The sequence below is a fragment of the Emys orbicularis genome, chromosome 22 (genome assembly GCF_028017835.1).
Source record: "Emys orbicularis isolate rEmyOrb1 chromosome 22, rEmyOrb1.hap1, whole genome shotgun sequence".
Classification (NCBI taxonomy): domain Eukaryota; kingdom Metazoa; phylum Chordata; order Testudines; family Emydidae; genus Emys; species Emys orbicularis.
Window position 1 is genome coordinate 6,591,293 of NC_088704.1, and position 27,030 is coordinate 6,618,322.

The window sequence follows — 27,030 nt, forward strand, 5'->3', positions numbered from 1 at the left end:
GGCGTTCCTACAAGGCTCTGGGGAGAGAGAAAGCAGCGAATGGCCCCCCTGGCTAGATGGCCGGAGAGAGGTTTGATCCCAGGTGCTGTAGATCGATGCGCGAGGAGCAATTTGTGAACTCCGAGCATCACACGCTGTGAGCTGGGAATGGGGCGGTGATTGAGGAGCCCTAGCTCGGTCCGAATGACGGCAGATTCTTTCCTTCGAGGCAAAGCATGGGAGCGGCGGTTATCTCTGGGTTCGCTGGCCTGGGAGCGCTTGGCATAGCTCGCTTCAGTGATGGTGGCTGTGTGTCTGTCCTTATGGAAATAATAATAATATCCAGCTCTGGGATAGCGCTTGTCATCAGTAGATCTCAAACCACGAAGTCAGGATCATTATCCTCTCTGTGCAGGTGGGGAAACTGAGACACAGAAGGGGGAAAGTGACTTGCCCAAGATTACCCAGCAGGCCGGTGGCTGAGCCGGGAACAGAATGCAGGTCTCCTGAGTCCCAGTCCTGTGCCTGATCCGCTTGGCCTCTCCAGTGGCAACCTTCCTCTTTGCTAGCCCAGCCCATCCCTGGAGGAACATGTTACCTTTCTCAGTCACTATTTCAAGTGCAGTCCTGGTTGGTGGTGATGGGCAGGTGCTACCATCTGGTGCTATTGCCGTGGCCCGTGTTACAGCAGTTGGGGATGGTGATGGGTCTCTGTCCGTTTCTGAGTGGATTAGTGTCCCCGTCGTGAAATCACCATCACAGCTGGCGCTAACTAGCCCCTGCTGTCAGCACAGGGGCCAAGGGCAGAGTAGAGCTGAGTGCCGCAGGGCCGGGGGTGAGGGCAACAGCAGGGGCCAGCACGTCAGTGGGGAATTGTGCAGCATAACCTGGCACCTTTATATTCCAGACCCCCAAATTATGGGGCCTGGCGGCGTCTGTGCACTTGTACCCCAGAAACTGACCTACCCTGTGTGTAGGGGGGAGCAGGGGCTGTGGCAGGGAGGCGCGAGCCCCCTCACGGTTTCTCATCTTCTTTTGAGGCAGCATTTTGGGCTAGCGACAGCCCTGGTGTCCGTGGCAACGGGGCAGAAGAATGGAAGGAATCCCTGGTTGCTAAGGCAGCAGTTGCTAGGGGAGATGGTAAACTTTGTTCATTCCAGGGCCTGAGCCTTTAGAAAATGCAGAATACGTAATAATACTAATAATGAGATGAGCAGAGAGCTGGGGTGGGGTCACCTCTTGGGCAGTTTATTCCAGACTCCACCAAGCTGGGACGATATAAACAATTGAGAATAGCCACGAAATACCAGCGGGCCGGATCTTGGTGCCACTGACGGAAATCTCTTTGGGAGCAGGTTGGCCCTGCAGTTGGGAATCCTTTCCCCCCCCCATTTAAGCGGGAGGCACCCGAAAATGAAGACTAAATGTGTGAGGCTTGGTAACTCTGGCTTCTCGGTCTCGGGGATCTTGCTTGGCTTCTCGGGGGCTGCAGAGGGGGGGCTGCAGAGGCGGTTTTGATCCACGTCTCCGCCATCGCAAATGCAGCAACAAAATCCAGGGGCTGGGGCACCGCACCGGCAGTCGGAAGCCCTGGTGGTAATTCCCAGCTGTGCCACTGAGCTGCAGCGCTCTGTGCCTCAGTGTCCCCAGCTGTAAAACAGGCACAAAGATATTGACTCTTCTTTGTAAAGTGCTTTGAGATGTAGGGATGGCAGACTGCCCAATAAGCACCACGTATTGTTGTTGGGTTTTTATTTTATTACACAATTAAAAATTTTTCTTTTTAGAGAAAAACTGGGATTTTCCCTTTAGCTCCAGTTTTGTAACCAGAGGACCCAAGGTGATCTGGCTCATATGTTAGCTTGCCTGATATTTTTTTTTTTCTTCTTTTCCCCCTGATTCCTGCCCCTGTTCAAAATAACGGTTTAACTGGATTTTCAGCAGCAAGTACGACGTCCATAAGCAAACAGGAAGTCCGGGAGCCAAGCAAACGGGACACCCAGCAAATCTGTATGTTTCAGGCTTGTGGCTAGATGTAAGAGAGAATGTGTGTGACTAGGAGAAGAGGGACAGATCAGAAACAAAAATATGAATCAGTTCTAATATTAGCTCTTGTACTGCACTTCTAACGTGTCTTGCAAATATGGACCCATATTATTAACCCCATTGTACTGATGGGGAAACTGAGGCCCAGGGAAGGGAAGGGACAATCCCTAGGTCACCCAGTGGGTCACTGGGAGATCTGGGAATAGAACCCAGCTCTGCTTGATTCACCCGATCTGACTGGAGAAGAAGCCGGCCTGATCCCCTGGGACTGGAAGTGCTGCTGTGTGGCTAAAATCCGTTGCATTTTCTAAGCGTAGAAACACTTCTATATTTTAAAGAAGGCGAAGTCGGGGTGTTAAACTTCCAGACAGGCACAGCCATTAATGGGCCCTCTCCTCTGTCGGGAGGCTCAGATTGGCCCTGCGGCCCCTTCACCGGGGACTGAGTGCCCTGTCTCTCTGACCTATAGAGTTTCGGAAGCGCCAGTTCCCGTCGTCTCTTGGGGCCACGTGCTGTCAGTGCCCAGAAGTGGACACTGGAAGAGCGGTGCCACCGGCTGTTGAGATGTTGCCGCTTCCCCGCTGCATTAGCAAGTTGTCCTCCTGAGCGCCTCTTGCTTTGAAACGCCTCTGCCTGGAATAGCCATAAGAGCCCTTCCCCGGTCTCTAGACATCAAGCACCTCGAAGCATGTCACTCACACAAGCGCCGTATGGGGTGGGTGCATGTTGTCGCGCCCGCTTTACAGATGGGGAAACTGAGGCACAGCTGATGAGCATGTCAGGGAGTGATGATCCTTGACGTGTTCCTTGCGTCCTGAGCCTCCTGCAGAGGCAACGTGGCGCGGTGTGTGTGCAGGGGGAGCACCCTGCTCATGAACCACCCCCTCAGGCTGGCATTGATTAGTTCGGGGGAGGGGAGGTGTCCTGGATCGAGACCCTTGAGGATGGAGAACTGGGGGGAATATCACTGAACTCCTCTGAATCTCCGTGGTGACGCCGCTTCGGGGGGAGTTCTGCACAGCACGCTCTGGCTGCCGGCGCTAGTGTCTGTCTGTCCATGTCTAGTGCAGACGCCCGGGAGTTCCGTGGCCAGCAGTCTCCAACTGGGCATGAACGGGCTGCTCCGCCGACCCCGGCTTGGTCACGCGACTCCGGCTGGGCCTGTGCAGGCAGGCTGGAGCGGTGGCAGGCCACGGATTACGCTCGCTCTGTGTCTCGTTTCCGAGCCGCCCATTAGAATGTGAATGAGTCTCCGGGTGGCTTAGGGGAGACAATGCACAACCTGGGCCCCGCCGGCAGCTGGATTTCGTAGCCTGTGTCTCGAAGGCGCCGGGGCTTTGTGCCTCGCTGGAGCCGGGAGAGGGAGGGCTCTGCAAGGATCTGGGCACACAGATGTCTGGCAACGCTGCCTGCAGGATGGAGCCGGAGGATCCGGCCCCCTCCGGGCCCCCTGAGGACCCCCCTGGGCTTTACGTGAAGAAGCGAGTGGAGCGGGCAAGTGGCTACCGCCTGGGCTGAGCTGGGCTGGCCGGTGGATGCCTGGGGTGGGGGTTGCTGGGGAGGGAGTGGGGGGGTGCCGTGTGCCCTTGCAGAGGGATGCTAGGAGGGAACCCTTGCGGGGGGGGGGGGGGCAGGGAGGGTATTGCCTGGGGAGCTGCATGCCATTACCAGCCGCAGCTGATCATCACTGGGTGCAAGAACAGACTCACAGAGCCCCTCCCGGGGGCCCCCTGCTCTGCCTTGATGCCCTCCAGGCTAGAGAGGGTCTGTGATTCCCCTGCTCTTCCTTCTGGCCTGGAAGAGCCCCCTACAGTAGCTGGATAGACCCAGGGTGCTGAATGAGCTGCCCACAGTCCAGATCCCTGGGCCCCCTACCTTATGGTGACCCCTTGGGTCAGCCGGGGGGGCAGGACTGGAGTGTGCTGGCCGGGAGAGCCGATCCATTCCTCTCTCTGTGGACCCCACCGGCTATAGGCCTTGCTGGGGTGGTGGTGGGACCCGGCTGAGCTGGTGGTGGGAGCTGGTTGCTGTGCAGTGGGGTGGGCTCTCAGGGGCGGGTTTTGCTCTGTGCACAGTCCCACGGAGGCAGCCGCTGGCTTGCTGTTCTGGACGCTGACCGCCACCGCGGGGGTTGCAGTAAGCTTTTCGCTGTCGGGCATCCGGCTCGAGACCCGCTTCCAGCCCCAGAGGGATGATTTTGGGAGCCCTCTTTATGCCGGCTGAGTGGACACCTTAACCCTAGTGGGCGGTTTGGCCACCCCCACCCCCAGTGGGCACAATTGGCAGTTTTAGCTCTAGAAGCCTCAAAGGTGCTGCAGAGCTGGGGGGGGGGGGGGGGGAGTGGGGCAGCAGAGCAGGGTTGAGGGGCACCGGCTGAGCTGAGAGGGGATCCCAGGGCTGGGGTACCGGGGGGAGGGGGAGCAGAGCAGGGTTGAGGGGCACCGGCTGAGCTGAGAGGGGATCCCAGGGCTGGGGTACAGGGGGGAGGGGGAGCAGAGCAGGGTTGTGGGGCACCGGCTGAGCTGAGAGGGGATCCCAGGGCTGGGATACCGGGGGGAGGGGGGACAGCAGAGCAGGGTTGAGAGGCACCGGCTGAGCTGTGGGGGGATCCCAGGGCTGGGGTACAGGGGGGAGGGGGAGCAGAGCAGGGTTGAGGGGCACCGGCTGAGCTGAGAGGGGATCCCAGGGCTGGGGTACAGGGGGGAGGGGGGACAGCAGAGCAGGGTTGAGGGGCACCGGCTGAGCTGTGGGGGGATCCCAGGGCTGGGGTACCGGGGGGGGGGACACAGCAGAGCAGGGTTGAGGGGCACCGGCTGAGCTGTGGGGGGATCCCAGGGCTGGGGTACAGGGGGGAGGGGGAGCAGAGCAGGGTTGAGAGGCACCGGCTGAGCTGTGGGGGGATCCCAGGGCTGGGGTACCGGGGGGGAGGGGGAGCAGAGCAGGGTTGTGGGGCACCGGCTGAGCTGAGAGGGGATCCCAGGGCTGGGGTACAGGGGGGAGGGGCAGCAGAGCAGGGTTGTGGGGCACCGGCTGAGCTGTGGGGGGATCCCAGGGCTGGGGTACCGGGGGGGGGACACAGCAGAGCAGGGTTGAGAGGCACCGGCTGAGCTGTGGGGGGATCCCAGGGCTGGGGTACAGGGGGGAGGGGCAGCAGAGCAGGGTTGTGGGGCACCGGCTGAGCTGTGGGGGGATCCCAGGGCTGGGGTACCGGGGGGAGGGGGAGCAGAGCAGGGTTGAGGGGCACCGGTTGAGCTGAGAGGGGATCCCAGGGCTGGGGTACCGGGGGGGGACACAGCAGAGCAGGGTTGTGGGGCACCGGCTGAGCTGTGGGGGGATCCCAGGGCTGGGGTACCGGGGGGAGGGGGAGCAGAGCAGGGTTGAGGGGCACCGGTTGAGCTGAGAGGGGATCCCAGGGCTGGGGTACCGGGGGGGGGACACAGCAGAGCAGGGTTGAGAGGCACCGGCTGAGCTGTGGGGGGATCCCAGGGCTGGGGTACCGGGGGGAGGGGGAGCAGAGCAGGGTTGTGGGGCACCGGCTGAGCTGTGGGGGGATCCCAGGGCTGGGGTACCGGGGGGAGGGGGAGCAGAGCAGGGTTGTGGGGCACCGGCTGAGCTGTGGGGGGATCCCAGGGCTGGGGTACCGGAGGGGGGACACAGCAGAGCAGGGTTGTGGGGCACCGGCTGAGCTGTGGGGGGATCCCAGGGCTGGGGTACCGGGGGGGGGACACAGCAGAGCAGGGTTGTGGGGCACCGGCTGAGCTGTGGGGGGATCCCAGGGCTGGGGTACCGGGGGGAGGGGGAGCAGAGCAGGGTTGTGGGGCACCGGCTGAGCTGTGGGGGGATCCCAGGGCTGGGGTACCGGGGGGAGGGGGAGCAGAGCAGGGTTGTGGGGCACCGGCTGAGCTGTGGGGGGATCCCAGGGCTGGGGTACAGGGGGGAGGGGGAGCAGAGCAGGTTGCGGGGCACCGGCTGAGCTGTGGGGGGATCCCAGGGCTGGGGTACCGGGGGGAGGGACACAGCAGAGCAGGGTTGAGAGGCACCGGCTGAGCTGTGGGGGGATCCCAGGGCTGGGGTACCGGGGGGAGGGGGAGCAGAGCAGGGTTGAGGGGCACCGGCTGAGCTGAGAGGGGATCCCAGGGCTGGGGTACAGGGGGGAGGGGGAGCAGAGCAGGGTTGTGGGGCACCGGCTGAGCTGAGAGGGGATCCCAGGGCTGGGATACCGGGGGGAGGGGGGACAGCAGAGCAGGGTTGAGAGGCACCGGCTGAGCTGTGGGGGGATCCCAGGGCTGGGGTACAGGGGGGAGGGGGAGCAGAGCAGGGTTGAGGGGCACCGGCTGAGCTGAGAGGGGATCCCAGGGCTGGGGTACAGGGGGGAGGGGGGACAGCAGAGCAGGGTTGAGGGGCACCGGCTGAGCTGTGGGGGGATCCCAGGGCTGGGGTACCGGGGGGAGGGGGAGCAGAGCAGGGTTGAGGGGCACCGGCTGAGCTGAGAGGGGATCCCAGGGCTGGGGTACAGGGGGGAGGGGGAGCAGAGCAGGGTTGTGGGGCACCGGCTGAGCTGAGAGGGGATCCCAGGGCTGGGATACCGGGGGGAGGGGGGACAGCAGAGCAGGGTTGAGAGGCACCGGCTGAGCTGTGGGGGGATCCCAGGGCTGGGGTACAGGGGGGAGGGGGAGCAGAGCAGGGTTGTGGGGCACCGGCTGAGCTGAGAGGGGATCCCAGGGCTGGGGTACAGGGGGGAGGGGCAGCAGAGCAGGGTTGTGGGGCACCGGCTGAGCTGTGGGGGGATCCCAGGGCTGGGGTACCGGGGGGGGGGACACAGCAGAGCAGGGTTGAGAGGCACCGGCTGAGCTGTGGGGGGATCCCAGGGCTGGGGTACAGGGGGGAGGGGCAGCAGAGCAGGGTTGTGGGGCACCGGCTGAGCTGTGGGGGGATCCCAGGGCTGGGGTACCGGGGGGAGGGGGAGCAGAGCAGGGTTGAGGGGCACCGGTTGAGCTGAGAGGGGATCCCAGGGCTGGGGTACCGGGGGGGGACACAGCAGAGCAGGGTTGTGGGGCACCGGCTGAGCTGTGGGGGGATCCCAGGGCTGGGGTACCGGGGGGAGGGGGAGCAGAGCAGGGTTGAGGGGCACCGGTTGAGCTGAGAGGGGATCCCAGGGCTGGGGTACCGGGGGGGGGGACACAGCAGAGCAGGGTTGAGAGGCACCGGCTGAGCTGTGGGGGGATCCCAGGGCTGGGGTACCGGGGGGAGGGGGAGCAGAGCAGGGTTGTGGGGCACCGGCTGAGCTGTGGGGGGATCCCAGGGCTGGGGTACCGGGGGGAGGGGGAGCAGAGCAGGGTTGTGGGGCACCGGCTGAGCTGTGGGGGGATCCCAGGGCTGGGGTACCGGAGGGGGGACACAGCAGAGCAGGGTTGTGGGGCACCGGCTGAGCTGTGGGGGGATCCCAGGGCTGGGGTACCGGGGGGGGACACAGCAGAGCAGGGTTGTGGGGCACCGGCTGAGCTGTGGGGGGATCCCAGGGCTGGGGTACCGGGGGGAGGGGGAGCAGAGCAGGGTTGTGGGGCACCGGCTGAGCTGTGGGGGGATCCCAGGGCTGGGGTACAGGGGGGAGGGGGAGCAGAGCAGGTTGCGGGGCACCGGCTGAGCTGTGGGGGGATCCCAGGGCTGGGGTACCGGGGGGAGGGACACAGCAGAGCAGGGTTGAGAGGCACCGGCTGAGCTGTGGGGGGATCCCAGGGCTGGGGTACCGGGGGGAGGGGGAGCAGAGCAGGGTTGCGGGGCACCGGCTGAGCTGAGAGGGGATCCCAGGGCTGGGGTACAGGGGGGAGGGGGAGCAGAGCAGGGTTGTGGGGCACCGGCTGAGCTGTGGGGGGATCCCAGGGCTGGGGTACCGGAGGGGGGACACAGCAGAGCAGGGTTGTGGGGCACCGGCTGAGCTGTGGGGGGATCCCAGGGCTGGGGTACCGGGGGGGGACACAGCAGAGCAGGGTTGTGGGGCACCGGCTGAGCTGTGGGGGGATCCCAGGGCTGGGGTACAGGGGGGAGGGGGAGCAGAGCAGGTTGCGGGGCACCGGCTGAGCTGTGGGGGGATCCCAGGGCTGGGGTACCGGGGGGAGGGACACAGCAGAGCAGGGTTGAGAGGCACCGGCTGAGCTGTGGGGGGATCCCAGGGCTGGGGTACAGGGGGGAGGGGCAGCAGAGCAGGGTTGCGGGGCACCGGCTGAGCTGAGGGGGAACGGGTAGGACTGGAAATCTCAGAGGGGGCTGCAGGTGACGACTGAAGCATCTTGCCAGAGCCGGCCAGGGGAGAGCCCAGGACTGCCCCGCGCTGGCAGAGCCGCACGTGCGAAGCTGGCGCAGGCTCTGTCGAATCAGCTGTTGGTACCTGACATTAAACGAACCCTAAAAACGCACCAAATGAGTCTACTGCCCATTTAACAACGAATCCAGCTGGATTCCCCGGGTGACTAAACGCCGGTGGATGGGCTCTTTGCATCTGGCCTGAGGAGCTCATGGAGATGGCAGCTCTCTGCGCTTGGCTCGCCCAGGGCTGCAGGGGCCGGGCTGGGGAGGATTAAATTCTGCTGCGCAACCAAATTAGCCAAACTCCTCCCCCAGCTTTTCTTAAGGCCGTCCCCAGCTTCTGCCCCCGTCTCTTCCTTCTCTCCCCCTCGGCTGGACCGTTCCTGGGGAGATCTGGTGCTTCCCCTCCCTGCTTTGTGTGCGGTTGTGGGCACCGGGCTGGTGTCTGTGCTCGGGGCGGGGCTGGTTCCTCCCGGGGGGGGGCTGTGCTCATGCTGTCTGTTTTCTGTCTCTCCACCTGCCTCCCCGCCGCAGCTAGAGGAGAGCTTGCGCCTGAGGGGGACGGACCCGGTGACCAATGCTGACGTGGGTATCCTGCAGCGGAAGGCTGTTGCTGGCTGGAAAGGCATGAATCCCGTACAACAGATGGGTAGCGAGCGCTCCCCTGTGACCCTGGGTGCCTCAAAATACTCCAGACCTCCCCACTCCCCCTGGCCAGTTGGGGTGCACGGCTCACCACGCTGCCGAACCCCTCTCTGATTGGAGTAACTGACGAGGGGCTTGGACCAGCTGCCTCCTGGCTGAATGTCCCCCTCGACATCCCTGCAAAGGCAGGATTCTCCTCCCCATGACGGAGCGGGAGCCAAACCCGGAACCCACAAAGTTCTACAGAACGGGATGATTTGTGCCAAGTTAACACCCACTCTGGCCCTGGGAGGGGCCTAATCCAAACCCCGCTGAACTCGGTGGAAAGGCTTCCATTGATTTCAGCGTGGATCAGGCCCTGAGTTCCTACAGACGCTGCTCGTAGATGGTCCGTCCTCTGCCTGGATAGGAGCGAGAGCCCCCCGTCTCCCGGGCCCCTGTGCCCCTCGTGAGACACAGCTGAGCCCAGGGCCGGCTCTAGGCACCAGCGTTCCAAGCATGTGCTTGGGGCGGCACTTTTCAAGGGGCAGCATTTTGGCCCTTTGGGGGCCGCACTTTTTTTTTTTTTTGCTTGGGGCAGCAAAAAACCTGGAGCCGGCCCTGGCTGAGCCTCGAGCATGGTAGCTCGTAACTCACACCTTAGGGTTCCCAGCTCCCTCCGCCTCGTCAGAGCCCCGTTTTTACGTTCATGGAAGGAGCCAAACCCCGACCCAGCACGGGCTCGTGGGTAACATCCCCAGGGAAAGCTCCGTGGCTTACGTGTCCTGTCACCGTTGCTATATACTAGGGATCCCCACTGGCGGTTGGATGGCTCCTGGGTGGGAGCTCCCTGCCTGAGGTCTGCGTGCATGTACGGGAGAGACTTTTATCTTGCGCAGCAAATAAATTAACGAATCCCCCCAAATAGATGATCTAGTTTTTCCTGCCCTTGTTAGAATGTGCGACAGGTATTTTTAATGCTTGTTAATGTGGCATAAAGTCCCCAGAAGTTAGGTTTCTCAGTGGTCGGCCAGTCCCACGTCCTCTTGTGCTTACGCAGCTCCCCGGGGGTCTGTGCCCAGCAGTGGAAACTGGTGTTACTGGCGTGTCCTCTCGCCACTAGCTCGGTAACCTTCCCCCCCAGCCCAGCCCAGACAGGTGGAGTCTTGTTCACTCCAGCCTGGTTTCTGACTCGGGTCATGTGATAACGCAGATGATAGTAGACCAGGAGTCTGCCTGCCCGTGTCATGCAAGATGTGACGTTGCCCTGGTGCGAATTGCCCTGTGTGCCACTTCCTACAGATTCCAGACCCCTTTCCCAGCCTTCACAACGGCTGCCCCCACCAGCTAAGCAGCATTGCGGCTGTTTATCCTTTCAGGCTTTGGCAGCCCAGGAGGCTGGCTATATATATGTGATCTTTTTTGCAGTCTTCTTTGTAAGCACAACATTTAATTGCCGAGTCCCCTGGGATCTTAAATTTGCATGTAGATGTCGGTCCTCGCAGAGTTGCTGTCTTTGCTCTCAGAACTCTGTTCGCCTTTTGCTGGGGATCACAGGGTGGTGACTTTTTTCCCACCCAGCCAGGGGTTCGGTGCATGGTTTGCGTTGCTGTGTTCTCGCGCCTGGGAGGGTTTGCTTTGCAGGCCGCGGGGCTCTCTTCTTGTTGTCAGTCAGGGAAGTGCATGCCCGGTTAGCAGCATGCAGCCCCTGTGGCACCCGGGCTCTGTGCTGCGTGTGTGGAGTGGCCCCAAGCACTGATCTCGCAATGTCTTTTGCTGCGGAAGCTGGAGCAAGCCATCCGCTGGAGCTGTCGGGGGTTGGGCACCACGCGCGTGGAAGAGATGGAGCTGAGGCGGAGGAACCAAATGGTAAGGAGCTCGGGTTGGCCTGGGATGGCCTCTGTTCTGTTGGCCGCCGCGGAGCAGAAGTGGACCCGCTCTGTAATACATTGAGTCTCTTCTCTTAGATAAGATGGCTGTGTGGCCTAGTGGATAGGGCATTTGCCTGGGAGTCAGGAGACCTGGGTTCTGATGCTGCCACTGATCTGCCTGTGATACCTTAGGCAAATCATTTTGCCGCTCTGTGCCTCAGTTTCCCCTCCCACCTTTTTTGTCTGATCTATTGAGGCTCAAGAGGGCAGAGACTGGACTAAACGTGTGACCAGTGCTTAGCACGACGGGACTCTGATCTCGGCTGGGTTCTCTATTACAGTAGCATCTACAGATAAGAAGGCACTGGTATCAGACTCCAGCAATAGGTGCAGACCTAGCCGCAGACAGGGGACTGCTTTCAAGGCATGTGGGAGGCTGGAGGTGGTGGAGACCCGTCAGTCAGGGTGGCTAATCAGAGCTGCAGCAAAGTGTCTTTGCCCCTCTGTGCGGAGCAGGCCGGGTGGCGTGAGGATCAGCCGGGTTTGGGGCAAGAAGGCTGACACCTACAGCGCCATCAGAATGTGATGTGACTCGGAGAGGCCTCTGCTGCAGAGAAACAATATTTATACCTGACCCCAGTGGGCACCCCAAAGCTCACGCCCGTGGCGGAGGATAAATACTCTGGTCCTAAGAGCTCCGTCAGTTGTTGAATGGCTGCTTTGATCTTTTGCGCTTAGCTGGGGAAGGTGAGGCTCGACTGGTCAGTTTCACTTTCCAGGCCTTCTGCTCTAGCCTGAAGGCTGTTGAGTTCCAGATTCCTTCCCAGCTCAGGAACTCTCCTTGGTCAGATTGCCTGTGCAGACGGATCAGGGAGGCTGTGCAGAGGCAGCCGAAAAGGAAGGGTCCCGGGGCCTTTCTTTGCAAACGTAGCTTGTTTTCATTGAAATACATCGCTGACCCTTTCTGTTCCTGTTAGTTTTTTTTTGTAGCTCTGTGTCTCTGCCTCAGCTGCCGGATATTTACTTCGATTGCAAGTTCTTCAGGGCAGGGGCTGCGCGTGTGGTCTGGGTTTGTGCAGGGTGCTGGTCCATGATGGGCCCATAGGTGCTATTGCAATGCAAAAAGTACAAATAATGTCCCTGTAACCCTGGCCTGGCAGCAGGTTTCTTCAGAGCACGAATTCAAAGACGCTGCGCACTGTGGCTCCCAGGCGAAGCCCTGGATTCTGTTGGGGGCCAAATGGGACATGGGAAAGGGATGGCTCGCGGGGCCAGATCGTGTGCGCAGGAGGCCGGTTGGAAGGCGCATCTGCAGTGACCCGTTTCCCCATCTCTCCGGGCTCAGCTGGAGCAGGCCCTGCGCCTGGAGACCGGGGAGCGAGAGCGGGAGTCGCTGGAGAACAAGAGCCTGGCCCAGCAGAACATCGAGCTGCGGTGCCGCCTGGAGGAGGAGCAGGCCGCCTACAAACGCAAGCTCCAGGCCTACCAGGAGGGCCAGCAGCGGCAGGCGCAGCTCGTGCAGAAGCTGCAGGCGAAGGTGCGTGTCCTGCGCTGGGCAGGCCGGGGTCTGCTGGTGGGAAGGCTCTGGGCGGATGTCTGCACTGCCATCAGGGGGTGTGGTTGCAGCTCGAGCAGGCACACCTGAGCTAGCTTTCATCTACCTAGGACTAGCCCAGGTGGCCCCGGCTTCGCTGCCACTGCTACTTGAGCAAGCCGTGATCTCGCACATTGGTTCTCAACCCGCCCAATCAGCGCACAGCTGCGGCTCATGTGACATCCTCAGGGCCATACAGGGAGTTGATAGCCCAGGGGTTCTCAAACTGGGGGTCCGGACCCCTCAGGGGGTCACAAGGGTATTACATGGGGGGGGTCGCGAGCTGTCAGTCTCTACCCCAAACCCCGCTTTGCCTCCAGCATTTATAATAGTGTTAAATATATAAACAAGTGTTTTTAATGTATGGGGGGGAGGTCACACTTCCCATGTGAAAGGGGTCACCAGGACAAAAGTTTGAGAACTACTGTTATAGCTTGTGTGGATGAGGCCCACCTAACAGAGAGAGCTGCATATGCAGCCTACAATGGTAAATAGGTCGAGAGCCACTGATCTAGTGGGATCCAAGCCAGCTCGGGCACGTCTACACATGCTGCCCTCACCCCTCCTGATGGCCATGTAGATGTGCCCAGGGAGGCGCGATCTCTGAGACTAGCCGCTAGGGGCTGTACTCTTGCTGTGATAGGTACCTAGAGGCTTGTGGGGTGTGGGAGGAGGAATTACTTCTTAGGGTGGCTTGAAGGAAAGGAAGGGGCTGCTTGACCCAGGACAAGGAACCCTGAGGCCGGTGCAGAGAAGGCCCCATCTGCATTCGCCAAGTTCGTCTGCCCACTCAGCTCCCTCCCCCACAAGCACTGTTGGGTGTCAGACTCCGAGGTCGTTTAAAACGCGGTTTCTGACTGCGAATAAACCCCTCGAGGGTTGTTTTGTCCCGATGGCTCGACTAGCTTTGAGCGGGGCGGGGTCGTTCTGAGCATCGGCGTTCGGACACTCTGGAATTTGCACAGCTGGGGTTTGGAGGCTGCGGCTTCCGCTGGGTATATACGGCACCCATGTGCAGCCACCTCTGGGGGGCGGGGGAGTGGCCGCCAACCCAGCACGGCACGGAATATTTTGGCTAAGGATGTCTGAGCAAAACTGGCGAAGTGCTCTGGGATCTGTAATGTCCATGCAGAGCGAGCAGGGCCTGGGCTGGAAGGAAAGGTGCCCCCGGCCCCCAAAATGACCGGGGGCTCAGTGCAGTGGCCTCGAGGCGAGTCAGTCCTCCCTGGAGTCCTGGACTAGTCTCTCCTCAAAGAGCTGCTCCGTCGCCGAGGGCTCTCCAGCGGATGGAGGGTGGTGGGGCATTAGGGGAGGGGGAAAGGGTTAGCTGTGGCAGAGATAGGGCCCTGCTGGACATAGCTGAAGATTCTCAGCTTATGGGGTAGGGAGACCAGTCTGGGCCCCCCCGCTCCGCTTGCAGGGACTTGGTGCTGTGGCCCTACCAAACTAGCGACTTAGGTGGGGTGGAAGGGGCCTGCCACGGGGGTCGGCTGATGGTGGTTAGGATTTCAGGAGTGAGGGGCCTTGCAGGGCCGGCCAGCTCTGTGGTTGTGTTTTCCTTGTCCTGCCGTGCGTCCGCGGAGCCGGGCCGGCAGCGGGCTCTGAGCAGCGGCGTTCCCGCAGGTTCTCCAGTACAAGAAGAAGTGCGGGGAGGTGGAACAGCAGCTGCTGGAGAAATCAACCGAGCTGGAGCAGCAGAGACTCACGGTGAGTGTCGCCAGCGAAAAGCCCGATGGCCCCCACGCCCACTAGTGAAATAGTGTCCCTGGGTGGGTCCTTGTCGGTGGGATTGAACCGGCGACTTCTTGATCTAACAGTAAGAGTAGTGGCTGCCTGAGCCGAAAGGCCCAACTCCGAGCCAAGCCTGTAACAGCCTCTCTATGGTCCAGCCTCCACTACCGGGGATGGCACCGGGCGGTGTGGGGGTGGGTTACACCCGCTGTTGTTTTCTGCCCACCTGCGGGGGGGGGGGGGGGGGGCGGCTGGCTCAGGGACTCCGGCATGGTGGGCGGAGCCTCTCGTGTTCCTGCTTGATTGGACCTGCTGGAATGAGCCTGTCTCCCCCGCCCCCCCAGGCCGGTTCCTGCTCGGATAGATGGGAGCCCAGACTGCACCAGGCCTGACCGACTCGTGGAGGGGGGTCCCGGCAGGGCTGGGGTGGTCTTTGTGGGGCGCTTGCCCCGCGCTGCCCTTCTCCATCCCATGGCCGAAGGGACGGCCTGGTTCTCCAGGGCCCCCGGCCCCCTGCTAAGCAGCCACTGCCCACTCCTTTCCCCAGAGCCGGCTGGACATGACGGACTCGCGCCTGCGCCAGGACGAAGAGCACAGCAACGACCTGGAGAACGCGCTCATTCGGCTGGAGGAGGAGCAGCAAAGGTGTGTCGGGGGTGGTGGTGGGAGGGGTCCTGTCCACGGGGCTCCACCTGGGGCTCAGGTGGGTCTGGGCAGCTGCATCCTCGGAGCCCCATGCTTCTGGGCCTCTATTGCACCTTCTGCCTGGCTGGGCTTCATGCTGGGCTGGGAGAACGAGAGGGCACCTTCCTTGGAGCCTGGGCTATGCCAGGAATCTACCATTGGAGTCTGGGCTCCTGGCATCGCCTGCACGTAGGCCCAGCATTTCCCTGCGGGTTGTGATCCTGTCTGGCTTCCCCGGCTAACCCAGGGTCAGGCTGGGTTCATATTTGGACAGGTGACCTCCTAGGACGCCTGGTTACTGTAGGCAGTGGTGTCGCTGGCGTTTACCCCCCCAACCCCCCCAAGTACTGCACTACTAACCCCTAGCAGCTGCGCTTTGGAAGTGCCGTGTATTTTGTGGCGTGAAGCTGTCCTGAGCGCTAGTGCTCACTATTGGTCCCCTGGTGCTTTGGATGAGTCAGGGTGTTCACTTCAGCCTCGCGGCCAAATTCCCTCACAGGTTATTACGTTGGGCTTCCCCAAATCTCCTCTGCAGATTGGATTGGATGGGCTCTTTTTTTGCTTCCTGTTGTGTGCAGCTGCCACGCTGCGCCCCAGAGGTGGCTGCCTGGCGGTGGTGGGTGAACGGATCCCTGTAGCTCCCTTATTGACAATGGGGTCAGTTAATGTCGGGGTCAGTTAAGGTCTGGAAAGGGCCAGGAGGCGCTTGGCTGGAAGGCGCTCGACTTGGGCAGTGACTGTCTTATTCTGAAGGAAGTGTTTGGATCTGTGTTGTTTGGTGTCTCAGAGCTGCGATACCAGGGCCCATCCTCCACGTTGGGCCCTTTGCCCCATGCCAGAGTCGGTCCCTTCCCACCTGTGCGCGGGCCCCTCTTTTCCTTCTCAGCCCCTGCTCTCTCGGTCGGTGCTGACGCTCTCGCTGGGTCCCCGTCTCCAGGAGCGCCAGCCTGGCCCAGGTCAACGCCATGCTGCGGGAGCAGCTGGACCAGGCCAACACCGCCAACCAGGCCCTCAGCGAGGACATCCGGAAGCTGACGACCGACTGGACCAAAGCTCGCAACGAGCTGGAGCAGCGGGAGGTGGAGTGGAGGCGAGAGGAGGAGGTTAGGGCCGGAGAGATGCCCTGCTTGGCATGCGTCATTCTCCCTGGTGCATGCCCGTCCTGTGGGCACTGTCCTGCTGGGCACAGACGGATCTGCACACATGCTGCCAGGGCGGCTCACGCTGGCCCAGAAAGGCAGCGCCTTGGCTGTAGGCCACGCAGTACGTTGCTGGGAGCCGGCCATAGGACACCTCCCTTGCCCCGGTCCCTGGAGAGGTGGTTCGTCCCCTCCCCTTCAACTTCCTTTTACCCTCAGTGGGAGCCAAGTCTCTCTGCTCCAGGCCTTTCCAGGCCAGCGATCACTGCGTCACCCCAGAGGTGGCTGCATTTCAGTGGTGCTGCCTGTGCATAGCTGGGTCAAGCCCTTTAGGGGGGGGGTCCTGCCGCATCAAAAGCTCTGTATAAACGTAGCTGTTGCTAAGAGTCCTGCCTGGAGCTGCCACTGAGGTCAGCGGCGCCGGCGCTTCGGGATAGCGAGAGCAGTGCAGGGCGCCCCCCGGAGCAGGGCTTGTGGGACATTATGGGGGATCAAAGCCAGGTGCTCTGTATCCAGCCAGGCAGCGAGTGCATTGCTGTGCCCTGTGCTTCCCCCGGGGTGCGCTGGCCAGGCCCTTGGCAGCGCTGGGGGCGTGGTGGTGCCTGGGGAGGGGGATCGGCTGTCACTGCTTCTCCTCTCCTCTCCCCTCCCAGTCTTTCAACACCTACTTCAGCAACGAGCACAGCCGGCTGCTGACCCTCTGGAGACAGGTGGTGGGCTTCCGGCGCCACTTCAGTGAGATGAAGACCATGAGCGAGAGGTCAGGAGGGGAGTGGGGGCAGGGGGTGTGCAGGGGGCGGGCTCTTTTTCTCCCAAAAGCACAAGGAGCTGGGCCTGGGAAAGCTGCCCAGCCCCCCGTGGCGTACAGCGCCTCCTCCAGGATCCCTGTGAGAACAACCTGAGTACAGAACAGCCCTCCCGATCTCCCCTGCACCACCCAGACAAACACGTTAGCCAGCCCTGGGAGCCACGTTCGGCTGCCCGGCCTGATTTCTGCTTCTCTGCGTGTCCCCATGTCCGGCTTATAATGACCTTCTCCCTGGCGGGGGTGGTGCAGGTTCTGAATACTCGGGCTCCCGTGGGTTTAGATCCCAGCCAGGCCCCCTTGGAAGAAGATGCCCTGCAGGTGATGGGGCGTGGGGTTCTGTAGATCCAGCAGCGTGGGCTCCTCGGGGTGCTCGGGCGCCCGGAAACGCCCCTCTCTTTGGGACTCCGGTGCAGGGACCTGTCGGAGCTGAACAACGCACTGTCCAGGTCCAGCCGCACCATCCACGCCGCCTGCCTGAACCTGAGCAGCAACCTGCGTCTGTCGGAGAGCAGCGCCGGCGCGGCCCTGGAGAAGCAGGCTCTCCTGCTGGCCCAGCTGGAGGAGCAGCTGAAGGACAAGGTGCGCGACATGATCCAGCTGCAGGTCAGGTGCGACATGGAGAAAGCGGAGCTCGGCACCAGGTACGGATGCCCCCGATCAGGGCCAGTGTCCCAGGCCCTGAAGCTTGGTGCTCACCGGGCCGGGAGAGGCACCGTGTGGGAATCAGGGAGCGCTGCCCCTCCAGCAACCTTGGAGATCCTGGGGCTCTGGGCTGAGCATATCCTGCTCATGGGAGAAGGAAGGGCAGAGGGGGCCCCTCTGTCCCATGTTACGACCATCCCGGAGCCTTAACTTTCCACCTCCCTGCAGGCTGAATCCTGTAGAGTGGCGATACTCAGACCTCAATGGGTCAGGCAACCTGGGGCCTGGCTCTGTAGCTCACAGGGCCGGCTCTAGGCACCAGCGCTCCAAGCATGTGCTTGGGGCAGCACTTTCCAAGGGGCGGCACTCCAGCCCTCCCCCTTTTTTTTCCCTTGGGGCACAAAAAGCCCGGAGCCGGCCCTGAACCATGATGTTCCCTGTCAGCTGAGGCTTTCAGGCTGCGCTGGAACTGACACTGCAGTTCTGGCTGAAGTCGCTAGACGGCGCTCATGGCAGCCTGAGTCGCACAGGCTGGACGGCAGTTCAGGCTGCCCGGCCGCTGGAGAGCCGGAGCGTCATCCCCCGGAGCTGAGCCCGGGCTGCGGTGCCGAGAGGGGCTCAGCTCCGGGGGATGAAGCTCCGGCTCTCCAGCGGCCGGGCAGCCTGAACTGCCGCCCAGCCTGGGTGTGAGGAGCCGGGGAGGGAGGGAGGGAAGTGGGGCCCGGGATGCAGGGGGGGGGGGGTGTCCTGCTGCCGCTGTTCTGAGTCTCCCCAGGGCGGCACGGCGTTTCCCCGCCCGAGGGGGCTGTGCAGGGCACCGCCGGGCTGGGCAGAGGGCGCGGATCCCGGCTCGCGCGCTGCCAGGGCGAGTGGCTGGGCAGCCCGAGCTGCCAGGGAGCTGCCGCTGCCCCTTCCTGCCCCCGCCCGGACCCAGCCCACCACACACCTGCCCCGCCTCAGCCCCGCGCTGCCTGCCCTGAGCGGGGAGAGGCAGAGCCCGGCTCCGAGCGGGGCAGCGGGGAATACTGCCCTGCCGGGGGACCCCCGCAGCTCAGGCACCTGGGGGTCAGTGTCTGTCCTCTCCCCGGGGCTGGGGAAGCAGCTATCAGCACCTGCCCCTCTCAGCCCTTGCACCCCCCATCCCGCTCGCAGCCCCTCCACTTGTACCTCCCCCATTGCTCCTTCGCTGCACCCCTTCCCCTTGTACTCTCCCTTCACCCGCACCTCTCCCCTTGTACCCTCCCCCAGCCCTCTCCTCCCGCACCTCCCTCCTCCCCTGCACCTCTTCTCCCGCAACCCTCCTGATACCCCCTCTCCTCCTTCGCAAGTACATCACACCCTGCCTCTCTGCCAGTGTAGAGCCCCCAAGCACCCCCACACCCACTCCTCTGCCTGAACCCTCTTTACTAGCTCCCCATCCCTTTCTGGGTACAAGGTTTGAGGGTTAGTCCCTATGCCTTCCATGTGCATTTGGAGCACTAAAGATGGGGTTGTGGGGGCGAGATTTATACTAAAGTGAAATAAAAATAGGAGAAACGGTTTGATCCCCACTGTAAGTGTAAATGGGGATTGCTGTGGAGAACAAGGAGGTCATGTTTGGGGGGAGGGAGCTCAGGGCCGGGGCATCAGGGGGTGCGGGTGGGGGAGGGCACTGGTGGGGGGGGGAGGAAAGAGCCCAGGGCTGGGGTGGGGGGCAGCCAAATTTTTTTTTGCTTGGGGCGGCAAAAAACCTAGAGCTGGCCCTGGTAGCTCAGGGGGTTAGTACAGTGGTCTCAGAACATGGTGGTGGCCAGTTCAAATCTCATGCAGGCCTGGGTAGGGGTGGCGGCCTCGGATTTTCCAGGAGCCAAATTAGCGCTTGGCATTACCCAAAAGAGCCCCAGTCGTGGGGATTCAGTGTTTCATTCACTGTTTATATATTCTTGGTTATTCTGACCCAGCGTTGTGATTTTATCAACTACGATTGGTTAATAACATCGGAAAAGCCTCCTGATTGGTTAATAACATACGTCAATAATCACATCCCGCGGTGTTTTAATAGCGCGTGCGGCAAAGAGCCGCAGGAGACACGTTAACGAGCCGCTCGTGGCTCCGGAGCCGGAGTCTGAGCATCACTGCTGGAGAGTAACGTGGTTCCTGGTTCCAGCCGATCAGAGGCTCCCCGCAGAGCCATTCCTTTGAGTCCCCAGGTGCCAGGCCCAGGACATGGGGTGTGGCCTGGTCTCCCACCGCCTCTTACTAGACATCAGCTGGGCAAGCTCAGCGCCGTGGGGAGGGGACGTGGTGTATGTGGAGGATGTTAGTGGGACAGTGGAGAGGAAACGGCCATGTGCTCCAGCCAGGGCTGAGATAATGGGGTGGGGGTTTTCCCAGGGCACTGTCGGCATGAAGTGTCTCAGTCCCTGGACCAAACGTGGAGCGGTAAACCTCTCTCTAGCACGGCTGGGGCACCAGGGATCTCCAAACGCTTGACCGGGCCCATGTCCATTGGGCTCTGGCCCTGTGCCATATAGTACGCGCCCCTGGCCGTTCCTCTGCTCGCCCTGACCGGCCCCCCTCCCTTGCTCCAGAATCGCTGAGACGACGGCCACCATGGAACGCTTGAAAGCCCAGAACTCGGAGAAGGAGAAGACGATCGAGACGCTGACCCAGAAGCTGGAAACTCTGGTGAGAGACTCAGCGTGACTTGGCTGGTTCCCGGAGGAGACGGGAGCACCTGAAACAGCGATTGATCCTCGGCAGAGCCGCCCGCTCTGGTGCCTGTGCTCCGGGGAAGGGCTCACCAGCAGTCAGCCTGCCGCTTCCCGGCTGATCGGCCTTATGGGCACAGCTGAGAGCTGGAGCCAGAAACGAGCCGTTGAGCGGACGTGGGGGGCACGCGCGCCACCTGGCTGATGCCGCGTCTCTGCTTTCAGGAGGCCGCGCGGGCGCAGGAGCAGGCAGCGCTGGAGGCCGAGGAGATCGAGGCCTTGCGGACGGAGTCGGAGATGCTCCAGCAGACGCTGCGAGACCTTGCTCAGGTACAGGGTGCGCGGGTGCTGTGAGCAAGGCGGGATATCCCAGAGAGCAGGTTCTCTCACTTGTGAGCAGTTACAGAGTCATAGAGTCATAGAGTTTACAGTCAGAAGGAATCACCCAATCACCTAGCCCAGAGGTGGGCAAACTACGGCCTGCGGGCCACATCCAGCCCGCGGGACCCTCCTGCCCGGCCCCTGAGCTCCTGGCCCAGGAGGCTCGCCCCCGGCCCCTGCCCCACTATTCCCCCTCCCCCGCAGCCTCAGCTCACTGCGCCGCCGGCGCGCGGCCTGACCCGGTCTCTGTGCTGTGTGGTGGCATGGCTGGCTCCAGCCAGGCGGCGCGGCTACCTGTCCTGGTGGTCTGGGCAGTGCGGCTGTAGCGCCACCAGCCACCGGTGCTCCAGGCAGCGTGGTAAGGGGGCAGGGAGCAGGGGGTTGGATAGAGGGCAGGGGAGTTCGGGGTGGTGGTCAAGGGGCGGAGGTGTGGATAGGGGTCGGGGTGGTCAGAGGGCAGGGAACAGGGGGGTTGAATGGGGGCAGGGGTCCCGGGGGGGCAGTCAGGAAGGAGGGGGGTTTGGATGGGGTGGCAGGGGGCAGTCAGGGGCAGGGGTTCTGGGTGTGGTCAGGGAGAAGGGGTGGTTGGATGGGGCAGGGGTTCCAGGGGGGGCAGTCAGGAATGAGAGGAGGGGTTGGATGGGGCGGTGGGGGGCAGTCAGGGGCGGGGAGTCCGGGGGCGGTCAGGGGACAGGGAGTGGGGTGTGTCTGGATGGGGCAGCAGTCCTGGGGGGGCCGTCAGGGGGCGAGAAGCAGGGGGGATCTGATAGGGGGCATTGGCTGGGCCACGCCTGGCTGTTTTGGGAGGCACAGCCTCCCCTAACCGGCCCTCCATACAATTTTGGAAACCCGATGTGGCCCTCAGGCCAAAAAGTTTGCCCGCCCCTGCCCTAACCTGATCTCCTGTATAGCGCAGCCGCCAGCACCCGTACAGTAAACCCAGCAGCCGAAATGAGACCAAGGTTTCACAGCCCACAGGAGACTAGACTGTTCTGTGCCACAGGCAGAGAACGGGAGGGACCCAGGTGCACCAATGCCCGAGGCCCCTGCAATGGCCGGGAAATTGATCAAGTGAGATGTACTCAGGTAATCCCGGCAAGTGACCTGCACCCACATGCTGCAGAGGAAGGTGAACCCCCCCAACTCACTGTCAGTCTGACCTGGGGGGAAAGCTCAGGGAGAGGCGCGGGCTATCACCCAGCGAATGGATCGCCTGGACGGAGGAGCAGCCCCCTCAAGAACAAGCCGTTTTCTCGGAGTCATCGGGCTGAACTGAAAAATCCAGAGGAAAAATCTGGTTCAATTCAAACCAAACCAAAAAGCTCTTCGCATTTTGTTTTGTCCACTCGAAAAACTAAAAAAATAAAATGTTTTGAATGCACCCAAGATGTTTTGAGTCGACTCAAAACGATTTTTTTTACATTCAGTTTCGGGGCGGGGGTTCCCCTTGTTAAACTGTCGAAACTTTGAAGTTGAAACAAAAAAAGTCAAAACCAAATTTTTCGAAATGGTCGGCAGGAAACGTTCGGACTCTTTTTACATTTTCTTTCTCAACTGAAGCTAGTGGTTGAATTCACCCCGAAGCTGGTGGGGAGCTCTGGGCCCCAAAAGGTATGGATAAAAAAAACCATTTGTTGGAACAATGTTGCCCTGCTCCTGTCGGGCTTTGAGTGATGGCTGCTTCGCCCTCTGGAGGCTGGCGGCCTAGCCCCCGGCTAGCGGTGTGTGTGGCGATGGGAGCCTAGAGACCGGTTTGGCCATCTTGTGCCTGTACCCAGTGGCTCGCCGTTGTCTCTTCTCTGCAGGCCGTCCTGTCCGACGCCGACAGCGCCATCCACCTCACGGGCACGGAGCGAACGACGGACGTTTCGGACAGCGACGCCACGGGATTCAGCCTCCGGGGCCTCTCCTCCAGCCTTCGCACCCCGTCCCCGCTCCGGCGCTCCTCCCCCCGGCGCAGCTCCTCGCCCCGGCGCAGCCTCTCGCCGGCCTTCTCCGACTCCACGCTGGCCGTGGTGCACTCCGCCTTGCAGAAGAGGCAAATGCAGGTGCAGGTGAGGGGACGGGACTTCCCAGAGCACGTGGCCATGGGATTCCTTCATGGCTGGGCACCCAGACGTACTCCTGCTCCCCAGCTCTGCGAGGCTGCGTGGGATGGGGCCATCTGTGGGGTTATAGATCCTGGGGCTGCATTTCTGTGGGGCTGCTGGTGCCCACCAGGGGAGGGGGAAGGGAACAGGGTTGCTCTGCCTGACGGAGTAGATGCTGGGCTGGGAACCCCGGGGAGATTTTCGTGCCTTGCAGGGAATAGGATTCTGGGGAGGGTGGGATTCCCATGGGAGATGGTTGTCCATAGGTCGTGGAGTGTGGTCAGCCGTGCAGGGAGCCCCGGTGGCAGGGGGTGCACCGGGGTGGGGGGGCAGTGCCGCAGAGGGAGAGGAGCTGACTCCTTGGGGTTTCTGCTAGGACATCCGCAGCAAGTACGAAGCCATCCAGGAGCTGGTGGGCTCCCTGAAGAAGCAGCTGGCGGAGAGAGATCACGAACGCCGCTCCCTGGAGCAGAAGATCCTGCAGCTGAAGGATGACGTCGACTGCTCCTTGCGGGCCAAGGACGCCGCCGTGCGGGATGCCAGCCGCTTCCGCTCCTCGGCTGACCTGCTGGGCAGGTACTTCCATGGGCGCTCCCCCCGTCCCGTCCCCCTGTGCTCCAGCGTGCCCCGGCCGACGGGACGGGCGTCACGCGGGCATTTCTGCCCTGCTGGCATCCTCTGCACCACAGAGCAAGTGCCCTGGAATGTGGGGAGGGTTGATTTTTGTTCCGCCCCCCGAAATCTGTCTGTCTGGGCCCGTCTGTCAGTGAGAAGAGCAACCTGGAGCGAAGCCTGCAGGTCCTGCAGCAGCACGTGGAGGCCCTGCGGCAGGAGAGCGAGAGGCTGCAGCTGGCCAACAGCGACCTGCAGCGGCAGCGAGAGCACCTGGAGGACGAGAAGGAGGACATCGCGAAGGACAAGGAGCGGGCGCAGAAGGAGATTGAACGCGGGTTGGTGTGGGGAGAGTGGCCAGCTTGGGGGGTGTGGGGCAGGCGTGGAGGAAAGACCAAGCTAGACACAGAGGCTCCTCGGTAGCCACCCCCCTCCAGTGACCAGCACCCTAGCCCGGTGCTCCGACGTGCCAGGCCTTCCTCCCCTTAGCACCCCAAGGCAAGCCCTGCTAGTGCCCATGCCCAGAATCCCAGCCCTGATCCTGGGGCCCAACTCTCCCTGCTAGCTGAGTCCTGCAGACCCAGGCTGCCTGGCTTCCAGGGGAGATGGAGTTTCTCCATGGGTCACTTGAGCTGAGCTGCTCTAAAAACAACCCCCGTTCGTGGTGTTTTCCCTTCTCTTACTGCGGACACCTGGGCCGAACACTCTGCCTGGCTGGTTTAAGCTTAATCTCCAGGCGGCGAGGTGGTGCAAAGGGAGGGCACTGAGCGATGAGCAGGGCTGGTAAAAGCAGACGTTCTTGTATAAGGCACCACAAGTGGGCAAACCACTCATTGATCGCATCCAGAGAGACAAGGCGGGTGAGGTCATCTCTCTGAGGCTAGGTCTACACTGCAGTGGGGGTCCGACCTAAGATACGCAACTTCAGCTACGTGAATACCGTAGCTGAAGTTGCGTATTTTAGGTCGGCTTACCTAGCGGTGAGGACGCGGGAAAGTCGACCGCTGCCGCCGACTCCGCTGCCGCCTCCTGCCGAGGTGGATTTCCGGAGTCGACGGCAGAGCGATCAAGGATCGATTTTACTGCGTCTTCACTAGACGCGGTAAGTCGATCCCCGATAAACCGATTGCTACCCGCCGGATCGGCGGGTAGTGAAGACAAAGCCTGACTGAACCAACGTCTGGTGGCGAAAGAGACAAGCTTTCGAGCCACACGGAGCTTTTCTTCAGATCTGGGAAAGGTACTGAAGAAGCTAAATACAAGGTGGGACAGATTGTTTAGTAGTAGTGAAGAGGAGCTCTGTGGAGCTCGAAAGCTTGTCTCTCTCACCAACAGAAGTTGGTCCAATAAAAGATATCCTCACCCACCTTGTCTTTTCCATATCCTGGGGTTAACACGGCTACAACGCTGCAAATAATCTCATATATAGTGTGTGTTTGTGTGTTTGTGTGTGTGTTCTGGCTATACCTAGAAAAATGGTCATTTTTTTCAGAGCCATAAAGATTCAGAAATGACTCTGTTGATTTCCTTCAAAATTTCCAAAAACCTCACTTCTGTCCTGAATGTTTTCAGGCAAAAAGAGGCGCCGGGGCTCTGACCTGCCAGGCCCGGAGGCGCCGGGGCTCTGACCTGCCAGGCCCGGAGGCGCCGGGGCTCTGACCTGCCAGGCCCGGAGGCGCCGGGGCTCTGACCTGCCAGGCCCGGAGGCGCCGGGGCTCTGACCTGCCAGGCCCGGAGGCGCCGGGGCTCTGACCTGCCAGGCCCGGAGGCGCCGGGCTCTGACCTGCCAGGCCCGGAGGCGCCGGGGCTCTGACCTGCCAGGCCCGGAGGCGCCGGGGCTCTGAACCGCCAGGCCCGGAAGTGCCGGGGCTCAGCCTTGGCAAGCCCCAGCCCAAATTAAGCCTTGCCTAGATTCCAAGGGTGGATCATCTAGCCTGACCTCGTGTATAAGACAGGCTGGAGAGTTCCACCCATTGGACTAATTAGCTCCACAAGCTATTCGGAGGCCCTTTGTTGTGCTCCTGCGAGGAGAGCCAGTGACAAAGGGTGTTCAAGGTCCCCGGCTGCCGGAACAGTTCGATGCGGGTGTATGTGAGTGCCTCTCTGTGCCCTGCAGCCACAAACAGCTGGAGCAGCTGGAAGTGAAGAAATCCGGTCTGAAAAAGGAGCTGATGCTTGTTAAGGAGGCTCTGAACAAAGCCACCCTGGAGAAGGAGGTGTCTGAGAATGAGAAGGTGGAGGTGGCGGAGGCTCTTTCCAAGGTAGGGCTTTGCACCACGAGAGGCAGTAGGGGATTGGGGGGGAGGGGGCGGGTATTACAGGGGGGCTCAGGAGTAGCTCTTGGGCTGGCTGCTATGAATGCGTCGGATGGATAATGCTGTGGTAGCATCGCTCGTTTTGCCACTTCCAATCCACAGCTCTGATTTCAAGGCAGCTCCCGCAGGAGATCTTGACTAAGGAGGCTCCCCTCTCTAGCGCCTCTCATCCGAGGCCTGCAGACAAAACTGTGCTTCACAACTACCTGATCCAGTGGGCAGGTGCTGCACCTGTTCTAGAGGGGGAGCACGGCCTAGTGGTTACAGCACAGGACCAGGAGGCAGGATTCCTGCGTTCCATTGCCTGTCATGCTGCCCGCTGTTGGCTCATTGTTTCATGATGCTTCCCTGTCTGTCTGTATCCACCTGCTCGCTCTTGTCTTGCACTTAGATTGTCAGCAATCTGCGGGAGGGAGCTTCTTGTTCTGGGTTTGCAAAGCACCGAGCACAGCGGGGGCCCGGGCCATGGGGCTCCTAGAGCCTATGGTAATGCAAATAATTAGCTAACAACGGATCTGCTGCGGGCTCTTGGGCAGGCCACTGACCTTCTCTGCTTCCTCCGTCAAAGCGGGAGAAGGACCCGTCTCGGCCTCGCAGGTGTCGTAGCCTTGATTCATATTTAGACCGTGCTTGGAGGTGTCACGGACTCACAGATCGTGCCCACTCTTGGCCCTGTGCGGTCCGTGGGGGGTGCCCCTGTTAGTGAGACAGCCCTTCTCGGGGGTCCACTCTCTCTCGGGGTCAGGCCACTCCACCTCCTGGAGCCGCACCTCTCGGAGCCCTAGCACACCTGTTTCTCACCGTGGGCCCCCTCAGGGAGTCCACTCGCTCTGGACCCCCCGGGCCTTCACCCCCGAAGGGGTTGATGCCACCCTGTTCTCTAGACCGGAGTGACTCTCAGCCAGCATAAATCAGGAGGGTTTATTGAGGGTTGAACACAGCACAGGAAACTCTCAGGGCCTCAGGCCTGGCCTCCCTCAGCCCAGCACATCCCAGTCTCTCTGCCTCCAGGTGGGCTCTGCCTGCTCCCCCTCTCCAGCCCAGAGCCCCCTTGCTTCCCAGCTGGGCATCCGAGATCCCCGGCCCCAAGCCCCACCTCTGTCCATTGTCTTCTCTCCAGGTAAACAGGGTCGTAAACCGGGGCCTCCTCTCCTCCTTCTGTCCTCTGGCTGGAACTGGCTGGTTAGGTCACTGGGTCCTCACTCTGCAGCCCATTGTCCGCCCACTGGCCAGAACCGGCTGCGTCTCCTCAGCTGGGCCTCCAGGTCACCAGGTCGCCAGGTCACCGGTCGCTGGGGTATCCATCCTCCAGGCCATCGGTTGGGTCCCCAAGTCCTCTCTCCTGTCCTCTGTAACAACAAACTCCCTCTCCCCTCACCTCGTTAAACCAGTAACACCCAGGGAAACTGAGTCCCACCCCCTCCACATGCAAACCATTGAAACTCCACAGAGAACAAGAAAACCCCCCACTTCGTCACAGGAGGTCCTTTGAGACGCAGCGGGGCAAAGGGAACTTGCCTG

The 27,030-nt window shown here is 61.7% G+C and overlaps 1 protein-coding gene across 1 annotated transcript in view; it reads left to right on the top strand.

The window, feature by feature from the left end:
* The first annotated feature begins 3,417 nt into the window (after positions 1-3,417).
* CROCC (ciliary rootlet coiled-coil, rootletin) overlaps positions 3,418-27,030 on the top strand; it is a 55,884-nt gene continuing 32,271 nt past the window's right edge. The window contains exons 1-15 of the mRNA XM_065421128.1: positions 3,418-3,519; positions 8,863-8,913; positions 10,738-10,821; positions 12,169-12,360; positions 14,041-14,124; positions 14,696-14,793; positions 15,770-15,935; positions 16,625-16,731; positions 17,193-17,420; positions 19,992-20,088; positions 20,337-20,441; positions 22,298-22,546; positions 22,959-23,158; positions 23,350-23,532; positions 25,311-25,455. Coding sequence (XP_065277200.1) covers positions 3,418-3,519; positions 8,863-8,913; positions 10,738-10,821; positions 12,169-12,360; positions 14,041-14,124; positions 14,696-14,793; positions 15,770-15,935; positions 16,625-16,731; positions 17,193-17,420; positions 19,992-20,088; positions 20,337-20,441; positions 22,298-22,546; positions 22,959-23,158; positions 23,350-23,532; positions 25,311-25,455 — 2,091 coding nt within the window. The remainder of the gene's footprint in view (positions 3,520-8,862; positions 8,914-10,737; positions 10,822-12,168; positions 12,361-14,040; positions 14,125-14,695; positions 14,794-15,769; positions 15,936-16,624; positions 16,732-17,192; positions 17,421-19,991; positions 20,089-20,336; positions 20,442-22,297; positions 22,547-22,958; positions 23,159-23,349; positions 23,533-25,310; positions 25,456-27,030) is intronic.